The sequence below is a fragment of the Camelus bactrianus genome, chromosome 32 (assembly GCF_048773025.1).
Source record: "Camelus bactrianus isolate YW-2024 breed Bactrian camel chromosome 32, ASM4877302v1, whole genome shotgun sequence".
Taxonomy (NCBI): domain Eukaryota; kingdom Metazoa; phylum Chordata; class Mammalia; order Artiodactyla; family Camelidae; genus Camelus; species Camelus bactrianus.
In genome coordinates, this window is record NC_133570.1 from 6,348,286 (window position 1) to 6,370,761 (window position 22,476).

The 22,476-nt window shown below is 47.7% G+C and overlaps 1 protein-coding gene across 3 annotated transcripts in view; it reads right to left on the minus strand.

The window, feature by feature from the left end:
- Positions 1-225: 225 nt before the first annotated feature.
- CFAP251 (cilia and flagella associated protein 251) overlaps positions 226-22,476 on the minus strand; it is a 65,594-nt gene continuing 43,343 nt past the window's right edge. Inside the window, exons 18-23 of one of the 3 annotated variants that reach the window (XM_074356343.1) lie at positions 21,258-21,348; positions 20,901-21,044; positions 5,868-6,096; positions 5,071-5,172; positions 3,759-3,868; positions 226-627 (exon numbers count right to left, since the gene is read on the minus strand). In XM_074356343.1, coding sequence (XP_074212444.1) covers positions 601-627; positions 3,759-3,868; positions 5,071-5,172; positions 5,868-6,096; positions 20,901-21,044; positions 21,258-21,348 — 703 coding nt within the window. In that variant the 3' untranslated portion in view covers positions 226-600. Of the gene's footprint in view, positions 628-3,758; positions 3,869-5,070; positions 5,173-5,867; positions 6,097-20,900; positions 21,045-21,228; positions 21,349-22,476 lie in introns of those variants that run through there. The other 2 variants (XM_074356344.1, XR_012503656.1) reach the window with 2 other exon arrangements.

A 22,476-nucleotide genomic window follows, 5' to 3' on the forward strand; every position in this document is an offset into this window, starting at 1 on the left:
CAGATTTTTTTGAAAAAAAGACCCTTCTGCCTGCATTTGTTGCACCCTTTTGCCGGGCAGCAAGGCAGAGGGGTGGTTTTGCAGCCAACAGATGGCCCGGGGGGTCACCCAGGAGCAGCGGCTCTGACCAGCTGCAGGAGACTTTGCTCAAGAGCTGAGAGGCACGGGGCAGATTGTGGAACAATCCAGGGGTGACTGAGACAGAAAAGAGGTACAGGTTTCATTTTTCAATAAAGGTTTAATGGTGAAGTATTTCAGGTTTGCGGAAGAACTGCAAAGTTAGGACGCAGAGTTCCCACAGACCTGCTTCCCTCGTGTACACGTTCACGTAAACAAGATACAAGAAATTGACTGTGGTGCAGTGACGTCAGTGAAGTCACTTCCTCTGGGTGTCACTGGTGCATCTTAATGTCCTCTTTCTGTTCCAGGAACCCAGGATCTGGCTTCATTCGCATTTGGTCATCGCGTCCCCCGAGTCTCCTCCAACTAGCGATGGTTCCTCAGTCTTCTCTCCTTTGTCATGACCCAGGCATTTTTGAAGAGTACTAGTCACGTGGTTTGTACACTTTCCTTGCATTTGTAAAACTCTGTTGGAAAGGGTCATCCTGGCCGAAGAGGTGGAGCAACCTGCAGTGGGTAGGATGCATCCGGGCTGCCGTCTCTGTGCAGCCCGCAAGTTAAGAATGGCTTTCATGTTTTTAAATGGTTGGGAAAAAAAATCAGAAGATCATCTCATGATATATGGAAATTGTTGTGAAATCCAAATTAATTTCAGTATCCATAAATAAAGTTTGATTGGAAATGGGGCCACGTTCGTTCTCTCCTGGACCAGAGTGTGCATGTGCATTTGCGCTCCCAGGGCCGGGGTGGGGCATCCCTACAGCCCACTCAGCCCACGGGGCTCCACTGTTTCTTCTCTGGCCCTTTCCAGAGAGTCTGCTGACCCTGCTGTAGACGGTCCATGAGGACCGGATTCACTTTGATTCAAAAGCAAAGTCAGCTATTAAAAGAGCACTGAAGCTTCAAGTTCATTCATTCAATCATCCCACAAATATTTATTCAGGGCCCTTTATCAAGTCCAGCCGAGACCCCAATTGAGCAAGTGTTAACTGACGCGAAAACCCTGGAGTTGGGAGAGGTTCAATTTCATCAGACGTCTTCCCGAGCCTCAGGCACAGTTCCTGCCTGCAGTAGGAATAGCTGCTGTCCTATTTTGAGCGCTACCTTATGCCAGGAACGCTTTATTTGCACTGTCTCTTTTAATCCTCGTCACCACCCCAGGAGCTGTTCCAGGAGGAAACTGAGGTTTAAGAGATTAGCCACACCCAAGGGCACACAGGGAGCCACTCAGTGCAGCGGCAGAATCCTGATCCCAGTCCAGCCCAGCCCATGGGCTTCCAAGGCCCTGCTGTGCAAACAAGATGCTCACCTCAGGCAGGAGGGGCTTGGGGGTCTGGAGGAGAGAGTGGGGGTTGGGGGGGGGGCTCTTGGTGGCTCCTGGATGACCACTGCTATTTCTCGTGCTCCTGAATTCTAGAAGCAACAGGCCAGGATGCAGAGGTCGGTAGCCAGAGCCTCCACATGAAATACATTCTTTTTCCAAAAGAACATCACTCTGTGCTTTTTGGTGGTCAGTGTTGTGTCCCTGCATCTTGATGTACAAGCCCAACGGGTACTGCCTTCCGTCCCTCCTTCCTCCTTGTCTGGTGTTGCTGCTCCGCCACCCACACCGCTGGGAGAGTCTGAGCTCTCTGCTCACTTGGCAGGAAGGCCGTCCTCCGCCTCCTCCCCTGGACCGGGGCGCTGGGGCCCTTCCTCTCCACCACTTGTGTGGCCAGCAGGCGCACCTGCCCCGGGCGGGAGGTGAGGATGCCCTCCTGGGGCTGACAGGTGCACAGGGGCCGCTCTCCGCCCTGGTCAGAGAAGCCGAGAGACACCCCAACAGGAGGAGCATCTGCAGGCAGGGTGAGAAGGGCCCCCTGGCCAGGCTGGGCTGGGAGCAGGCCGGGGATGCTGTTGACACAGATCCTGTTGTCCCTTGCTATTTTGGGCCTTCCTGGATGAACGGCCATAACCAGGGCCTCCCCTTCCCCATACTGACTTAGAGGGCCGCAGGAAGCCGGCTCAGCAGAGGGAGCAGCTCAGCCTGGGCCCAACAGTGGCTCCTGTGCAATGGCCCAGCCGCAGCGGGGCCAACTGGTCACTGGCAGGTTCTGCTCCAGACAATTACTCCAAAAAATGTCGATAAGAATCAAATAGAGAGAGCCGGACTTAATGAGAGAAGCCCCTGGTTGGTGTCCAGACTGCATCCAATTCCGAGTTACTTTTTGAAGAGAACAAGTCATTTGAGAATTTTCTCTTCCCTAAAAGGTCCCCAGGAACTTTCTAACTGGCTTGGTAATCGCATCTCCTAAGCCCTTAGCAGCTGCAAAGTTGATTCATAAAGCTTGTTCTTCTTTTCGTGTTTTTAAAAAAGAACAAAATGTAAACCAGGTTGCAAAGCCCTGGCAACACAACCTGATGAGCGGGGGCCTGCGGAAACTCCCCCACCATCCGTCCCGCGGCCGCGGTGACACCGCCTGGCCAGGGCGGGCGGCTCCGTTCTGCGCCCTGGGCTGCTCCTGACTCACAGAGGACGCCGTGCATGGGGGCTCTGTGCCTGGGGCTGTTCTGCTCCTCACATGGACCTCAGCTCCCAAGGAGGGAGGACCTTTCCAGGGATCAGAAACATTTCTCTCAAATGCTGATTTCTCGGGAAGAGCTGGTTCAGGTGGGCGGGCATGTTGGACTGAGTGTGCGTGGAGAATAACCTTTGCCACATTCATCAGAATGAGACCTCATAACAGATGTCAAAACTCGTAAAATCAGACCATAACTTTCATCTGTTTACAAGACGATGATGCTCTGTTTACAAGGTCGCAACATCACTGAAAACTTAATCACGCCCCCTAAACACCCCCAGAGCCGGAACTGGCCCATTTCTACCTACTGTGGTGTTGAAGCCCAGCAGAATCTGAGGCAGCCGTGGTTTGTGCGGTGCGTGTGCGTGTGGGAGGGGCAGGTGCTCAGGCCTGGCGCGTTGTGCACCGGAGAGGCCAGCCCTGTGGTTTCTGGTCCAGGTGCAGCGCACACAGGGCGCCGGGGGCGCTTTTTTGCATCCTCTCTGGCAGTTGCCCCCGGGGTTAAGCATGGCCAGTGATGCTCTTCGTAACGGCTGCACACAACTGCTTGGGTGTTTTGCTGATAAGAAGCCACAAGCTGGGGCTTTCAGGAGCGCAGAGCACTCAACGCCCCCGCCCCAACCTCCCAGCTGTGGGGAAGCTCTGTATCAGGCCACGTTAGGCAAAGGGTCCAGGTGCCACTCAAGGGGGCGGGAATAAGGCCACACATGCCATGAGGAGGACAGCAGGAGGTCCCCTCTGCCCCCTGGGGACCATGTCACCTCAGCGTCCTGTCCAAACCCCCTCCAGGCAGCACTGCCTTGCATTAGGCATGAGAAGGCGGCCAGGGTCTCCAGCCACCAAGCCGATCCAGCTGCCAGTGTTTTTCTTGCCTCTGCCCACTTTTCTATTTCAGAAACAACGGAATGTCTAACTTGGTGAATTCCATTGCTTAACAGAAATTTGCTTTTAATGTCTAAACTCTCTGAAGATTAGAGTGGGGATAGGGAAATGTGGGAAAAGCAGTGCCTCTTGGAAACACACACACACACACACAAAGTCTTTTGTGCTTCAGACACTCCTCCTAGCTTCACTGACCGTAGGCTCTTGTCTGAAATCTTGGGAAATGGTTAAGCCAAGAATTTCAGTTGTGAATATTTCTGCAGTGATTTCGTCTGGAAGTTCTTCTTCAAAGCAAATTTCTGAACCTAGCCAAACAAGAAAAGAAAACAAATGCTTACACAATGATTAGCTTTCTACCTCAGAAGCATTTTCCAAAAACACGAGGAAATGATGCTCAGCAGAAGTGAGAGGGACTCTGGGCTGGGGTTTGGCTCTGATTCCTTGAACACCGTTGGGTGGGAATCGGTTAAAACCCCTCCTTTATGGGTTGGGTTTGGAGCGCTGTTACCCAAATCCCTGCACACTTCATTGGAAAGCTTCAACTACACGGCGTATTTGATTTTACTGTTTTGAGACACCTAGGAACACTGTGTGTGTGTGTTTATTTATATTTATACGTATAAAACAATTTACTTATACCCACATAAAACAATCGGGAAAGTTATAGTCTGAGATTCCAAATACACAAGGAATGGAGAAGAGGAGCTAGCAGGTGGGAAATGACCGGTTAGATACTGGAGTCTAGAATTGTCTGAGTTAGGAAACCTGTTTCATTTGAAATTGGAAACGGACAAAGAAAGGAGAGGGAGAAGGAGGAAGCTTGGTGAGGAATCTTTGCTCCCGACTCTGGGCTCAGTAACGGTGGCAGCTCTGGCCACCACGGGGTCACCGGGGCAGCGTCCAGGGCTTGTCCGAGGACACTTTCCAGCACAAGCTGGCCCAGGAGAGCTGTTCGGATTGGCTCCTCCCAGGCTTCAATTCACAACCCTAACTCTGGGTGCATTTTCCTCTCTCCAGTGGACTAAAAGAAGGGGATGGGAAATCCTCAGGCAGGAAAGGAGGGGAGGAGGATCTTTAAAAAGTTAATGTCCAGGCAGCTTGAATTTGGGCTTGTGCTCGCCTCCCAAGTCACTGCCATCTCCTCATCCCAGGCTCTCCTGATGATACCTCTTCTGCAAAAGCTTCCGAAATGTATCTTCTACTAGCGGCCAATATTCGCCTACCCAAGCTGGAAAGATGAGGACTGGGTCAGGGGAATAAAGGGAAAAACAAGGCCAGGAGACACAGAGGACGGACAGAGCACGGGAACGAAAGCTTTCATCTCTTAGACGTGACCGCCACTCCCTGGTCTTTTCATAATTTATTCATGCTGGGTTCCCAACAGACTCGCTTTGTTGTGTGCACGGTATTAAGGAGAGCGGCTCGCACCAGTCAGGAGAAATAAATGCACTTAAGTCTACAACAAATGCACGAGCCCCGGCTCCGTGCCCAGAGCCCACTGCCCTACCTTTGACGGAGGAGGCCGCGGGCTCGGATTTCCACCCCTCTGGATTCAATCCAAACAGAGTGGCAAAGCAGTCAGACATCTCCTCTTCCGTCATGTGCTCCCCTGGGCGTCGGAAAGGGGAAAGGAGGCGGTTCAGCTTGTGCAACTGAGAGCAATGCCAGAGCTTAGGGTCATCACTCTGAGGTCTTCTAGAGAAGGATTCCACTCTTTCCCTTTCTTGAGGCACAAAAACAATCTACAGAGTCCTGTGTTACTGTCCCATATGCCTCCTCAGATGCTGTTAAAAATGGTACCCAGCCCGGGGAATGGTGTCCAGGGCACGTACAGAGAAATAAGATAACTTTCTGATAAAGACTGTGCTTGGCCTCGTTTCAAACCTCCTCACTTTAGAAGCACAGATTTGGCTGAGATGACATGATCATCCAGAGAAAAAGGTTACGTGACTTCCTCACATAAAACGATGAGGAAAACAGTAGGTAAAAATGAAAAATTCCACAAACGCAGCCCAATCTCATAACAGCCCTGTGAGACTGACGGCCGACACTTTTATTCCCGCTTTACGAGTGAGGGCACTGAACCTCGCAGAGTTTCAAGAAGTTGGAACGTAAACTGCATCCTTCTGGTTCCCAGGCCGGGCATCCTTCTCCATGTTTGCCAGCCACGTGGTCAGTAAGTGGCACCCACACGGCTGAAGCCCTGACAACTCAGAGATGCCAGGGGATCTGTCTCCCCAACTCCGTTCTCTCCAGTGGGGACGGCCCAGGGGTATTACGAGACATGCCTATCTATACACTTACCTTTGGTTAGAAGCAGTTTCAGGAAATCCTCTCTTCGAATAGCTTTCTTTCCTTTTGAATTGGTAAAACCAAGAATGTCAAAGCTCTGCTGAATGCCACTCATGGTGTTACCAAAGGGTGGCCTGTGATTGAGGTAAACTTTGAAGAAATCCGGTAAGTTGATTTTGTCGATTAGCTTCCCAGTGTCCACGTACTCACTAAATCTGATTTCGTTAAACATATCTTCAATCTAGGGAAGAGATTAAGAGAAAAAAAAAAAGACTATGATAAGTAGAAAAGACACTCTGATAGACTTCTAAGAATCAGAGAGGAACAGACGAATGTTCACAGCTAGGTTCGAACATGTCTGTTACGGGTTGATTATATCCCCCGAGAGAGACATGTTGAAGTCCTAACCCCCAGGCCCTCAGAATGCGACCTTATAAATAACAACAGGGTCATGGCAGATGGAATCAGTGAAGATGAGGTCATACTGCAGGAGGGTGGGCCTTTGATCCAGCACGACCGGTGTCCTTGTGAAAAGAGGAGAGAGACACTCAGGGAGAAGGTAACCACCGATGACTAACGCAGAGACGGGACTGATACAGCTTAAGCCAAGGAACGCCAAGGGCTGCTGGTAAGCCCAGAAGCAAGAAGAGGCAAGGCAGGATTCACAGAGAGCACCGCCCTGATGCACCGTGATTTCAGACTTCCATGAGAGAATTAAATTTCTGTTGTTTTAAGCCACCCGGTTTGTGGTATTTTTCACAGCAGCCCTGATACACTGTCCAACTGGTCAATACTAGAAGCACCAGGCATGAATCCTGTTTCATTGTACCATTTTTCACCTAAGTGTCTCACAGTGTATCCACTGCATCCTTGCTGTGTGAAGCAGGTATTAGTTTCATTTAAAAGAATCCTAAAGAATTTAGAAATCAGTTTATATGAGTAAGCAAATAATTCAGCATGAAACTCAAATATAGGACCTATGGCCTCAGTAAGTTTCTTAAGGCAATTAACTGCACCATGATTCTTTTTTCCTTTCTTTCTTTTCCATTTTTATCCTACATGTTTTATACATACAAAAGATTATATGCAACATACAAGTAACTTATATGGTATAACTTTTTAAGTGAACGCCTAAAGAGCTATTATTCATTGAAAAGATCAACACAATTGACAAATCTTAGGAAGACTAACCAAGAAAAAAAGAGAAAAGACTCAAATTACTAAAATCAGGAATGAAAGGACACCAGTACCAACCTCACAGAAATAAAAAGGAGTATGAGCAACTGTATGCCAACAAATCAGACAACTTAGGTGAAATGGACAAATTCCTGGAAAGATACCAATGACCAAAACTGACTCAAGAAGAAATAGAAAATCTGAATAGACCTCTAACAAGAAATGTGATTGAATTAGTAATTTTTCAACTTCCACAAAGAAAAGCCTAGGACCAAATGGGTTCAGTGGTGAATTCTACCAAGTATTTAAAGAACACCCATTCTCCACAAATTCTCCCAAAACACAGAAGAAAAGGGAACACTTCCCACTTCATTCTATGAGGACTGCTTTCTGATTTGGAAAGTCATTCTTTGTGTATATTCTGAATTTTCTAGAATGAGCAAAGAGTGGTGGGTGACATGTCTGTGGATTCAAATTAAAATGTGGTGACAGTTAATGCAGGTCTCCACACGAGGCTCCTGATGTGCGGGGCAAAACACACAGAGGAGAGAAATAGGACATAAGAACTAACAAAACCATCCCTTTCTCCTATCAGCCTTCCCTGCAGTATTTTTGTACCATGCACATTTTAGTCAGCTGAAATTCAGGAATCATGCCTGACAAGCGGCTAAAAATGAGTAACTTATTTTAATGTCTACATTTAAAACTACTATGTCTCCCCCCAAATTGTGGGGTTTTAAATATATATATATATATATATATATAGAGAGAGAGAGAGAGAGAGGGAGAGAGGGAGAGAATAAGAGCCACAGAAAAGTGAGAAATAGCTTTTTGGTTTTTTTTTTTTCCAGAACATAAACTCTACTTTGGTCTGTAGGAATGACTCAGGAAGGGAATATATATCAATAGATAACCAATTTCTCCCTGTCTACTAAATAAATGTAGAACAAAAACTCATAGAGCACCAGTTTGAAACAATGCAAAATATCAGCCTATCTGGGGAATCCTAGTGTCTACTCGGTCTTGCCCCAAGTGTCAAGAAGAAAACACAAACCTCCTGCAGTCCAACCGTCTGATGGTAATTTCTCTGAAAGATATGGGATACCATCTTTCCTTTCACCCATGCATATAAAATATATGAGTCTATTTTTGCAAAACTGGTGTATATGTGTGTGTGTATATATATATATATATACATATATATATATATATATATATCTTTTTTGTATCTAATTTTTGTATCCTGCTTTTTCCCTTTAACACTGTGTCTAAGTAATCACCCCTTATTTTCAGAGAAGCCATATATTCTCAGTGCAACACTCCAGGAATGTCTTTAGACATATCATTGGTTATGGATACAAAAGAAACATAATTGATACTACGTAAGTAGCTTTATTTGGCAACATTTTCACGTATAGCATTTATTGAGCTTATATTATATACAATGGAATGTTAAGTTACGTGTAATTTATTATGTATAAATAAAACTAACCTGTGGCGTATTATTTACATATTGCACTATTTGACTTTAATAGTATTAGTATATGCCTGTGCTTCCTCTTACCACGAGCCAGTGGAGACTGGGGCTAAAACTATGATCAGATGACAGATGATGCTGTTCAGACCGAGGTTTAAACCCTGGCTCTGCCATTTTCTATAGATCTTGGGTGAGTGACTTAACATTCCTTATTCTCAGTTTCCTCATCTCGAAAAAGGGGGTAACACGGTAAACCTTTTGCAGTGGGCTGTCGTGAAGTTACTATGACACTGTATTTAAAGTGCTCACACAATGCCTAACACACAGTCCGCACTCAATAGTCAGTCACTGTTCTGATGATGATACTTTCCACGCCCTTGCTAATGACAATAAATGTAATTATAAATTACATAAATTACAATTGATAAATACGTAGGTTATCATGTAAATGATATGTGTACTTTATAAACGCAGCATACGATTTAAACTCAATTCAGAAATAGAAGACTAACCCAAAGACGACAAGAAGGAATCCAAAAGTGCCTGGAGTTACTCATACCTAGCACGTTCCGGGGATTTCAGTGAACATTCTCAGTGCAAACCACTCTGTAGGTGACTCACCTCATTCTTTTCCTAAAGGACTGATCAGGAATCACTGCTTAACAAGCACGGAGCTGGCAGCTTCGGCATCACTGACATTTCTTTCCCGAGCCTACTTTGCAAGTGTTAGTTGAAAAGGCAGCTTCTGCTTTGTGCCTAAACAAGGTGCGCTCTGCTCCGCTCAGGGAGAGGAACCAGGGAGCCGGCACAGACCTCTGAGAGCCTTCCCTGGGCCCCGCTGCCGGCCCGCAGCACACTGAAGCCAGCCTTTATTGGCATTCTCGTGCTGGCCTGTCATCCACTAAGGCAGGGGCTCGTTTGATTCACCCAGGGAGCTTTAAACATTCTGAGGCTCAGGCTCCATTCCCAGAGAGCCTGATTTAATTGGTCTGGGGTGGAGTATGAGCAGTCACAGTTTTGAAAAGCTCCCCAGGAGATGTGAATGTGTGGCCAAGGTTGAGAAGCGCGGCTTTAAGGCAGGGCTTCTCACACTTTATCAGGCATCAAACACAGACTACGGGTCCCACCTCCAGAGTTTCTGATCCCATGAGTGTGGGATGGGGGCCGAGAATCTGCTTTTCTTACAAATCCCCAGGTGAGGCCGGTGCTGCCGGGCTGGGGGCCACAGCTTCGAGAACCACAGCGGTTCATGGAGGTGATGCTTGTGCCAAAAAGAATCAGCACCAGGCTTGTGATTTTCATTAGAGAGTAATGATGGGTGGCAGCTGTGGTGCGTGTGCTAATTCTTTGGGCCCCCATCTGTCTCCTCCATTAAGCTGTAGCAGTAGCTTTCATCTCTCATTTCCACAGCAGCTTTGTTCAGACCCTGGCACATTGTAAAGGCCCAGAGAAATGTTTATTGAAAAGAAGGAAGGAAGGAAGGAAGGAAGGAAGGAAGGAAGGAAGGAAGGAAGGAAGGAAGGAAGGAAGGAAGGAAGGAAGGAAGGAAGGGGAAGGAAGGATGGAAGGAAGGAAGGAAGGAAGGGGAAGGAAAGAAAGAAACAAACACTGTGGGCACAATGAGGCCAGAGAAGAAGTTCTAAACTCACAAAAGGCTTATTTAGAATAACCACTTACTGCCCCAGTTAATTTAGTTCAATTTACCAGAAGTTACTGAGCATTGGGTTTAGTGCTGGCCCAATGAAATGCAAGTCACTTAATTATTACTAGAACAGGCCTGCATTCTAGGAGTGTCACACACACACACACACACACACACACACACACACACACACACACACACACACAACCAGGAAGGCTCCACCCTCAGGGCCCATGAGAAACACCTGGGGGCTTTTATAAACCATCCAGGCCCAGGTTCTACCCCTAGGCTCCACTGACTGGGGGAGGAGGGGTGGGGTGGGTGGGCCCAGGTATCAGTATTTTTAAAGTTGCCCTATGTGATTTTAACATAGTTGGATATCATGGCTCTTAAAGATTTTGCGTCAAAATGCAGGAAACTGACACCCAGGGCTGCAGGAGCTTTCCGATGGGTGGGCTTGGGGAGGCTTCATGGAAGAGGGGGGCCCCGGAGGATGCAGGCAGGAGGAGTGGGGGGGGGCACCAGGGCGGGGTGCCTGCGAAACTCTCCCAAAGCACCTTCATCTCTGCCAACACTACAAGTCACTACACGCCTAGCGGCTTAAAGCACACACACACATTGATCTCACAGTTCTCAAAGTCACAAATCTGAAACGGGTTTTAAGGGTCAAAATCAAGGTGTTGGTAGGGCTTCATTCCTTCTGTCTAGTGGAGATTCGGCTTCCTTTCCTTTTCCAGCGTCTAGGGACTGCCTGCATTCCCTGGCTCATGGCCCCATTCCATCCTCAAAGTCAGCATTCTCATCACTCACTCTGACCTCTTCTGACTCCAGCCCTCCTCCCGCTCTCATGATGACATTGGATCTGCTGGGTAATCTGGGATAATCTCCTAATCGTGAGACCCTTAATTTAATCATGCCGGCAAAATCCCATTTGCCGTGCAAGGTAACATGTTCATGGGAGGCAGGGATTAGGACCATTACTCTGCCTGCCACACCTTCCGTCTGGGCAGAGAAGTCGTGACAAGGAGGGCTGGAGGGTCAGGGTTTGGTCAAGGCATCAAGGGCTTGCTATCTGCAGGGCTGAGGATGAAGACCGGTGGTCCCAGAGCTAAATCCACAAGAGTGCTCGTTTAGTTCATATGGTGCTTTAAGTATTGGGAGATTTCATAGAGAAATCTGGATTTCAGACTTCTCTTGAAAAATCAGAGGCATTTGGTCATGGTCAGCCTGCATTTCCAGATAGTAAGAGCTGGGTAGCACTGAGAAGAAACTGTTTCTAGAGAGAGATGATCTCTGGCAGTGACAACATGACATCCAGGCAAGAGAGGGCCCCTGCCCTGGCCAAGGACTTTAGAGGGGCCCCTCCAGCCACCCTATCCTCAGAGGGGTCTGTGGCACCACGGGGAGTTGCCCACACAGATTCCATGGCCCCTCTACTCTGGGCCACACTCTGGGAACCCTGAACCCCAGGATCCCCTTCCGCAAATACCCAAGCCCAGCCCTAGGGCCTGCGGGGGTCTCTTCCTGAAGTTGTCTTCCTAAGAGCAACCTGTGCCCCGGGTGTGCCCACCCAGGCCTGAAGTGTGGGCAAGGATGGAGCCGGGGTCGGGAAGACCAGTGGGTAGTGGCCGGCCAGCCTGGCTCCCCCCATGCTGGCCGGCCAAGTGCAGAGCTCAGAGGAGCTCCAGGACCCCCGTCTGGATCAGATCGTGTTAAAGGTAGAACTGTCAAGGCCAGGGGTCTACTCAACAGCTTGTCGCTTGATTTGTAACTTCTGAACATTTAGACAGACGGCCCCTGGGCCTCCGTGGGTACTGCTGCCCAGGCCCCGTGACAGGAGGGTGGCCTGTTCTCGGAGGCCTGGAGGCGCCTGGCCCACGACGTCTCCCTCCTGCCTCTGCTGTTCACCCCACAGGCCTCTGGGCCTGTGACCCTGCTGTCAGCCTCCGGAAGCCACTGATGGCCTTGAAATTATGTTTTATAATCAAGTTTTATAACCTCCCTGTTGAACAGAGAGGAACATGATACATTTGAACTGGGGCCATTCCTCGTTTTTATAAACAGGCTCCTGGTGCGGGTCAGCTTCTTTTGTGACAGCTTCATAGACTCATGGGCTGGGTGGGCTCTCCCTCCTCCTTAAATCCACCTCCCAATGCACAGTGCTCTCTAGACCACCCTCAACAAACCAGGAGACAATCTTTGGCCCAGTGTCGTCCCCACCTCGCACCCTGGCCCTGTGGCCTCTCCCGGCCCTGACCAGGACCGGGGACGGAGGGGCTGGGCGGCAGGCTTTGGGGCTGGGCCGCCTCACTGCCTGTCACATCTGAGACACCTCTGCTCTCCAGGCACCGTCCCGTGACTCCCAGCTGCCCCCGCCTCCTCCAGGAACTGCATCTGGACAACAGCTGTCTCTGTCTCCGGGAGCCAGACACACCACGGCTGGGTCCTGCCCACCGGACGCTGTCACGGGAGAAGGCCAGCCCTTAGTGCCGGGCCTCTGTGGTGACGACACCACCGCAACACAACACTCAGCCGGCGCTTCCTTCGAGGGGACCTTCCCCCAGCCCCTCACAGAGCCCGGCCTCAAGCACCCCCAGTGAGTCTTCCCTGCCCTGAGTGAATGTTTTTAAAGGTTTTAAAATCTGAATGACAAATCCTTCACCTCATCCCAAACCCACAATCCAGGGTTTGTCAGGTAAGTGCCCGCAGCTCTCGGAAAGCCGGAGCCTGACTTGTGGCTGCACCCAGAAGCATCAGCCGGGTCCTGGTTCAACTCAAGAAACAGTATGAATGGAAAATAGCCCGGAAGCTCCTCAAACTGTTAAACATGGAGTTACCAGTTGACACAGCAATTCTACTCCTGGTTATATACACCCCACCCCCAAAATACACACACACACACACACACACACACACACACACACACACACACGCCTCCACACAAAAACACAGATATTCACAGCAGTATTATTCACAACAGCCAAACTGTGGAAACAACTCAAATGTTCAACAGTTGATGAATGGAAAAATAAAATGTGGCATCCATATGACTGAACAGACAATTACTCATCTCTAGAAAGGAATGAAGCACTGATCATGCTACAACACGGATGCGCTTTGAGAACAGTGAAAGCCAGACACACAAGATCACATATCGCATGATCCTATTTGTTCCAATTGTCCGGAAGAGGCCAGTCCATAGAGACAGCAAGCTGAGCAGTGGTTGCCTGGGGCTGAAGGGAGTGGGGATGGGAAGGGACTGCTAAGGGGTCTGGGGTTTCTCTTCAGGGTGATGAACATGTTCTAGGGTCAGACAGTGGTGATGGCTGCACAACTCTGTGCACACACTGAAGCCGCTGGGTCGTACACTTTAAATGGGTGAATTGTATGGTATGTGATATATCTCAATAAGATTGTATAAAAGGAAGAAAAACAATGTGGAGGTGGAGTCATGGCAAAGGCAAGTGACAAAGCAAATGACATCGGTATTTTAAAGAACGGATTTCCCACCACGACTATGATCTATTCTTTTGTGATCATAAAACCAGCGAAGATCTACACAGGCTCGTTATAAAGCATTCAAACACTGGAGCTGGAAAGAGGAGTAAAACACCCCATTCTCCCCCATCCCTCAGCAGCTACCAGTGTTCAGTGTCCCGACTCAGGATTCCTTCCTTGCTTGCACTAAGGTGTGCATTTCCTAACAGGACAGGGGGTCTGGGGACAGCCGGCTGGGGTGCAGACCCCGGCCCTGCCCCAAGTGGCTGAGTGACTGCCTGTGCAAGCGTCCTCACCCCCAAAGCCTCACTTTCCCCGTCTGTAAAATGGAGATGCTAAAAGCACCTCCTTGTCATGAGAACTGAAGGACAGAGAAGTCGGCAGGGAGAGTGCAAGCGAGAAGAGCCGGCAGCCGCTGCCGTGGGTGGTGGTACTACGCTGGTATCAGCCGTGTTCTTTTCCACTGGCCACGCAGCATTTTCGGATTCCTTTCTTTCAATGCTGTAAGCGTAACAAACAGAAATCATTTGGGCTTGCCCTGATCTCTCTGCAGGGAGGTGCTGCGTAGGGGCCCAGGGCTGGGCCCTCGGTGGACCAGGAAGGCCTCCCTGCAACAGTGGGCCGCTTCTCTTACCTTCAGGATGGAAGGACCTCCTGGTGTTTATGTTTCAGAGCAAACCCAGCAGACTGAGGACCTCTCTTCAAAGTGCAGACTTCCAAATTCCCACGGCGTCTTTATCGGAGCAGAACTTGTGCCCAGGACCACTGTTTCTCCTCCTCGTGTCGGGGAGGCGGCACCACGTGGCCACGCTCCCTCCGTCCCAGCTGGGACCACGGTTCAGCCACAAAGATTAGCGCACAGACTTTGGGAGGATTTGTTCATTTATCTTTCTGGGTTTTGTTCTGAATACAAAAGCAATACAAGCTACTGCTTGTAGTTAAGAACAATTTAATACAGGGGGAGGAGGGTACAGCTCAGTGGTAGAGTGTGTGCTTAGTATGCACAAGGTCCTGGGTTCAATCCCCGGTACCTCCACTAAAAATAATAACTAAATAAATCTAATTATCTCCCCCGCCAAAAAAAGAACAATTAAATGCTACAGAAATGTACGTATGAGCTTCCCCTCTCCCTGGCAATTTACAACCACAGCTGTCTTCCAAGGAGGGTGGCAGCAACTAAATGGGAAGCTTTTCATGTCTTGACCCTCGACAGGGGCTTACCTTGCAGACCCGGACATAGAAGCCGAGAGCTGCGCCGGCCAGGCTAGCACAGGAGAGGACTGGCGCTCCTTGGGTCGGGGTAGGGGAGTGCTGCGTGGGGTGAAGGGCAGCAGGGACGCCCCCGTGGGGGTGGCATCAGGACTGGGAAGGAGGCCTGATAATCAGTTTTAGGGAAGCTACTGTGAAATGTGGTTACTTATGACTCTTTCTGGTGATTCACAAATTTTTAAGAAAGTTGTCTGCTGTGAACAGGCTTCCTGACTTTGTGGAAACAAAGGAAGGAGTTGGGGGGTCAGGTCTGGAAAGGACAGAGCTGTAGGCGCCCACGTGGGAACCCCCAGGGCAGCCCCCAAACTTCGATTGGCCGGGAGTAGGGCTGGGTTCCAGCTGGTCCCAGAGGCCCCAGCTGACACGGGCTGATGTGCAGAAAGCAGAGAGTGAAGGTCCTCCCAAACCCCACGCCTCAGAAGTCCGCACCATTAAGGGTCTGGAACAATTCTTCAGTTTTGCTAGGTTTACACCCTGTGTATATGTATCTCATATATTATTATTATTAATGAAGTGAGATCATGCTTTACACACTGTTTTGTAACTTGCCTTTTGTCCTTTCTAACAGCAAAACCAGAACATTCTTTTTGAGTCAAGAAACATAGGTCGGTTTCTCTGCTTAGTAACTACCAAGGGCAGGTGGCCTGCCTTACTTTATTTATCCCATCTCCTATCAGTGGATGTCCAGGGTGTTTTAATTTTTCACTATTATAAACTATACTGCAGTCACCGTGCCTCACCGTACACTTGTAGGATACACTCCTAAAAGCAGATTTGCTGGTTCCGAAGATATGCACATTTAAAAAGTTAAGTGACTGTTTATCTCCTCTCTAAAGCTGCCAAATATACCAAATACTTAGGGCCATTAATTACTCTGAAATCAAATAGTAGTGTCAGGGATTCTATCTTCCTCATCGTCTTTGCAGTCAGACGTGACCAGCGAGCATCATTCATTTATCCATTCAATCACTCATTCAACTAAGATTTGCTGAGCGTGCGCTGTGTGACTCTGGCTGGGCACACACCTCTCCGCCAGGACTGCCCTTAATTTATAGAATTCAATGGTCGCACTGACTGCTGTTAGTTCACTGCAAAAACCTATCAAGATCCTATAACGCTCTGCAGGCTAAACAGCAACGTAGCCACAAGTGGCCAGGGAACACGTGTGATGCATGAGCCCTGCCCCAACATGACTTTCCAAAGTCCCATCTGCAAAACAGAAACAGACTCACAGGCATAGTGAACAATCTTACGGTTACCAGGGAAAGGCAGTGGGAGGGGATGAATTTGGGAGTTTGAGATTTACAAACGTTAGCCACTATATATAAAAACAGATTCTTTAAAAAGTTTCTTTTGTATAGCACGGGGAACTATGTTCAATATCTTGTAACAATCTTTAATGGAAAAAAATATGAAAACGAATGTATGTGTGTATATGCAGGACTGGGACATTGTGCTGTACACCAGAGAGTGACACACTATAATTGACTGTACTTCAATAAAAATTTTTTTTTTAAATTTTCAAAGTCCCAGAGGAAAAAACAGATTTATAAAGATGGAAGATAAAACTATCTCATGTGAAATCAGTTACAGAAACCGTGACACTTAAGTTTCGGTTCCTTCTATAACATTATAAACACTGCAGATCTTTCTTTTAAAAAAATGAATATTTATAAAAGCAGCCCACCCCACCACGTTAGCTGTGGTCTGCCAGAGTACAGCGCTCCACAAAGGGTGGGAGTGGTTAGGAACTCTTTGGGGAGGGTTATATTCTTGTATAATTTGGCTTCAATTTACCACACTGACTAGATTCAAATCCCCAAGGCAGTTAAAATGACGTAAGAAAAATATAAATAATGTATAGCCGGTGGGGGTGCGGGGAGGGCTGGTTTGAATCTCTAAGTCTTTTATGTAACCGAGTGTTAACACACTCTGCAAGCTGGGCATACTTCTTTAGGCAACGCCTTGGGGGAGGGGGAACAGCTGCATCTTAATAGGAAATGTTTCATTAATCACGACAAAGCCCAGGTTTAAAAGTTTCAAAGCCCTGAAAACATTTTTATTAAAATCGCTATAAATCTGGTGAAAACAAGAGATCAAAAACTTCTCCCCGTGGAGCTTCAGATATAAACCGACTCATCAACGAACAATGTTTGCGCACGGATGTGGCCACATCTGGGTCGGGGGCCTTCAGAAAACATCTCCAAAGAGTAAACGTATTTCTTAAGTGGATTAAAACCCCTGGAGTCCAAGGGATTTCTGAAGACACTGAGCGGAGCACTGTCACTCCCCTTTCTGGCAAGGGAGTTGTGGGTGGGGGACATGCACACGAGAGCCAGGGAAAACCTTGCAATAACCATTTTAATTTCTTTTTAGCTTCATATGGCTGAACAGTATTCAACGTCACTTTATAACACATATTGCAGGCTGTTTTTCTGGCTGCTTTTTACTTATCAAGCACGATTTTGGTACGTAGTTAATTTTTTGCCAATGCCAGGATAACGGGCTGAGCTCTCAGTGACCATGCTCCCCTACTTCTCTAGGAAGCAGAAAAGCCCTTGTCACCCTGGGCCACCCTCCTGCTTCAGTGTGTCGTTTGGCAGGTGGGTGACAGTCACAAAGGCTAAACACCCAGAATTCCCTTACCGACCCAGCAGAGGACGCAGTCACACGAGCCCAGGGTCTAAAAATCAAGAATCCTGAATGAGGGGGCCGACGTCAATTTGACGATTTTTGGCCATTTACATAAAGTATCTTTGCCAGATGAATCAAGAAAATAAAAAACTAATTTTATTGTACAGGCGTAGGTATAGCTCAGTAGCAGAGCGTGTGCTTAGCGTGCACAAGGTCCTGGGTTCAATCCCCAGTTCCTCCATTAAATAAATAAGTAAGTAAACCTAGTTATCTCCCCCAACGAAGAAAGTTAAAATTGAAGGAAAAAAAAAACCAGAGAAGGTATTGTAAACAAAGATCCACGGGGTCAGAGAACCGTTCATCTAAAGGCCTTTCATAATCACACGTTCAAAATCAAGGATATGGTGATGGAGACAGTAATATCGGATGGTGCTTTTCAAACATTTAACAGGTGCCACATCCTGTACTAAACAGAAACTCATTTCATCTTCACAATAATTCCAGGAGGTGGGTACTAGTGTCATCCCCATTTTACACAGGAGGAAACTGACACTTGCAGAGGTTCAGAACTTGACCGAGTCTCACGGCTGGCAAGTAGTTACAGTCAGGACTCAAACCCAGAGCCACCTGACCTGGGAGCCTGTGCTCCCAGCTGTGACCTGGCGCTGCCTCCTTAGCACGATAGCTTGGATCTGCAGCCAGCAGAGAGGCTCCTGAGAGCTTACAGGAAACGTGAGACGGATGGCCCATGAACATGACCCTCAGACATCAACAGCGATCTGTGCAGCGTTGTGGAGGAGGGCCCTCCCCCGGCAGGATTACCAGGTGAGGGGCAAAAGGGACACATGCAGACTCCCAGGCCCCAGACTCGGAGATCCTGATTGGCTAGATCTGGGACGGGGTCCAGGAATCTGATTTTCTTAGTAAATGCTCCAGGTTGCCAGTTCAGGAAACAATGTTCTAAGGAACACGCTTTGGAAACACAGCTCTACGGAACACTGTTACGTGGGTTGCACAAACTTTCTTGGTAGTTGTTTCCATTTCTGGCCGTGTACTTTTACAAAATGCACGTTGGCTGAAAGGCCTTTTGAGGAGCTTAAGAGAATCCCTGGTGTTTTTAAGGCTCTCATTCAAGACTCAGCCTGCGCTTACATATGGGCTCTGAGAGCTCACTTCTCCAGATGTGATTTGGAGAATAACACTCACCTTCCAGTCGTACTTCGAGTACCCAAAAAAGGTGATTCTGGGTAGGCCGCTGAAACTGAGAGAAATGACTGGGACCACAGCTCACATCACTAAATGTGCTCAGATGCCTAATGAGAACACCAAGTCTTAGCTGGGTTTCAGGAGTTACGTATGCTTAATGGCGAGCTGTAAAATGCTACATTTTTGGAAAACTGTTTGGCAACATAGCCTTTAAGTTCATATTCTCCGACCCAGTAATTCTATTTCTAGGACTCTGATCCAGGAAAAATAATCAGAGAAGTGTGCAAAAACCATTCGCAGAGATGCTCATCACTGCCATGTCTCTGACAGCCAAAACACCTCAGACAGCATATGCGTCCATCCGCGGGGGAGTGGTTCAATTAAGTGCACAGCCTTTAAAAAGCATATTGTCTATATCAAACTAAAAAAGCTTCTGCAGGGCCAAAGAAACAATCAACAAAAGAAAAAGCAAGCTACAGAATGGGAGAAAACTGGGGGAGTGGTACAGCACATTTGGTAGAGCACATGCTCAGCACGCAAGAGGTCCCAGGTTCAATTCCCGGTATCTCCTCCAAGCGGAAATCAATGAAGAAACCTAATTACCTGCTCCTCAGAATACAGACAATCTAAGAAACACATGTGCTCTCATTTGTTCCAGAATGGGAGAAAACACAGCTGATAAGGGGTTAATGTTCAAACTACATAAGGAACCCACAACCAATGGCAAAAAAACAAATCACCCATTTTAAGAACAGGCCAAAGACCCGAATAAACATTCTTCTAAAGAAAATATATACAAATGACCAACAAGTACACGAAAAATGTGCTCAGCATCACTAACCAAAAGGGAGATAAATGCAAATCAAAACCACAATGGGGTGTCACCTCACACCTGTCAGAACGGCTTTTATCACCAAAAAAAAAAAAAAGAGAGAGAGAGAGAGAAAACAAGTGCTGGAGAGGATGCAGAGAAAAGGGAATTCTTGGGCACTGTTGATGGGAACGGATAAAGAAAATGGTGAATATGTCAATTATATCTTAATAAAGCTGGGGGGAAAAAGCATATTACCAAGGAATTTCCACCATATGCTCACAAAACAACAGTTATGAAAATGCTGCTATACATGCACATGTAGGCACTCTGTACAGTGTTGAGCTAAGTACCAATATACACCTATATACACCATATAAGGACCATTCTTTGTTTAAAATACAAATATATATAATCTATATCCATATATAAAACAATAGAAGGAAGTCCAACAAAATGTTTGATTATTTCTGAGTACCTTCTGTTTTCTCCTTTACAGATTTATTTTCTAAAGCAGACAAAGCTATGAAATTAAGATACATCCTTTATAAATCATGTTTTCAGAGAATTGTTAATGAAATGGGAAATGCATATCATATAATATCAAGTGAAAATATAGGATAAAAATATATATTCAACATGGTACCAATATGTGTTTTTAATTTTATATATACACAGGATGATACAATAACTGTTACGTATGTGTAGTGGGATTAAAAGTAATTATTTTCTTCATTCCCCTTGTGTATCTTTTCCAAACTTTCTACAGAGGGAACATGTTAGCACTCCAAGTCGGAAAGAAAACCCAGTCAGTGGCATTTTAAGCCACAGTTTCCATGAGGAACATTTGCCCGGGAGCCCCTTGCAGCTGGGGGTGTTCTGTGAGGTCGTGAGCACCACAGCCGGAGGCGAGCCCCCACCCCGCGGAGGCAGCCCCCTCACACAGGCCACGTGAACAGCACCCGCACAGGGAAATAATCATAATGGCGAGCGATTCCTGAGTGTGTCCCAGGCGCCCGGCGCTGTGCCAAGGGCTTTGCGGGCATCACCTCCTTGAACCCATCGAGGCTGGTCCTCACCCAGCAAGGGGCCGCCTGATTTCAAAACCCGTGCTCTCACCGACATCAAACTCTGGTAAGGAATCCGTCTTAAAGGAATATCTTGACAACTACAGCGTGTTTCTAGGGAGTGTATCTGCTATGCCCAGAACCTCCTTTCTGATTCATTTATGTAAGAATAATGTGAAATTTTCACTTTGACCTATGACTGCTCCTAGGGGTCGTTTTTATAAATAACACATCCCACTGCTGTTCCTGTTTTCGGTCTACCTACCTTCTCTTCCGATGGGTAAAAGCCGATTGCTCTCATGACAAAAGGAAGCTCAGACAGGCAAATGTGTTCTGACACCTTTCTGGTCTCCATTGTATCAATACCTTGACTACGGAGCTGAGAGTAGTAAAAATAGTCTTCCAGCTCCTACGTGGAAATAAAATGGAAACTCAACACGCGTTTTTGGCTTAAGTCTGAAGCATCCATTAAGACGTCAAGGACATTTTCTAGAAAATACATTTTGAGCCCAGTGGGGGAAAAGAGCTTTGGAAAAAAAGCAGGAAGGTTTCACCCGGGGCACATTTGTTTTACAAACTTAACGAGACGTTACCAGAACGTGTTTCCTCCGGGGACAATTACCCTGTAGAATTTTCCTTCCCTGCCACCAGACACCAGACCATAGAACGGAGTCAGGTCTTCACCCCCAAGAGAAACCACTGCCTCCAGGGCACTGGAACAGTAACAGAAAAGTCAGTATTAGAAAGCGCTCAGGCGAGAACGCGCCGCAGCAGGGGGGCGGCGGACCTCTGAAGGGTGTCACAGCGCAGATACGGTTAGGGTCTCGGTAAACTTGTCAAGCAAATTCCCTCCAAAATGAAGCTGAAAATGGAACATTCAATTTCAAGTGTGGAACCTGGGGGTACAGGGCGCCCGCATTAATGATGGTGGTACTCTCTCGGATGCACAGGGCAGGTGCGTGGCAATCTGTCCGCAGACTCTGGGGAACGCTTCTCTCCTGTGGGAGGGCGCAGGGAGGGAGGCCTCCTGTGTGCTGAACCCCTGTCCTCCCCAGCTGGGCAGCCTTACCGTAACTCTAGACCTGCTATGACCGGGGCCAAAAGAACAGGAAATGGCACAGGTGGACGGCCAACACTAATTGCTTCCATAAAAACTAGGGAGGCCACGAGGGACCCATGCCAGTCAGACAAAAATAACCCTCTGCTCTCTAACACAGGGTCAGATTTTTCCAAAAATAGGCCTTTTAGATGGTAAGAAAACCTACTTTTTTGTATGAGACTGACTTTGCCTCATGCAAAATGCTAATAATGTGAAGTCATTTTAATAATCCACTAACTGCATTTCTGCTAATCAGGCCATTAGCCTCTTTGTGGGGTAATTAAAACACACTTTGGTGTAGACCACAGGGGGGAAGCGGCTAAGTGTATAGATTCTGGAATCAAAAGGACACGCGTGTGTCATGGCTCTGCCACTTACAACCGGGGTGATCATGGGCAAGTGTGACTTACCCTCTCTGGACCTCAGTCTCCTCATCTGTAAAATAGGAATAATTACAGGGTCTGCCTCATGGGGTTGCTGTGAAAATTAAGTAAGTGAACGGACATAAAGGATTTGATGTGAAGTCTTTGTTTTTCTCCTGTGATGCATCTTTGTTGGGGTGTGGGGTTGAATCAGAAAGGCCGGATGTGAACTCCAGCCCTAGCACCTCACTCCACTGCTTGGGCGGGTCACAGATGGTCTCCAGATCTGTACAGCGGGGATACCGACGGTCCCGACCTCGCAGGATGGCTGGGAGGGTAAAGCAGACAACACATGGGAAGAGCGCAGCCCAGGGCCTGGC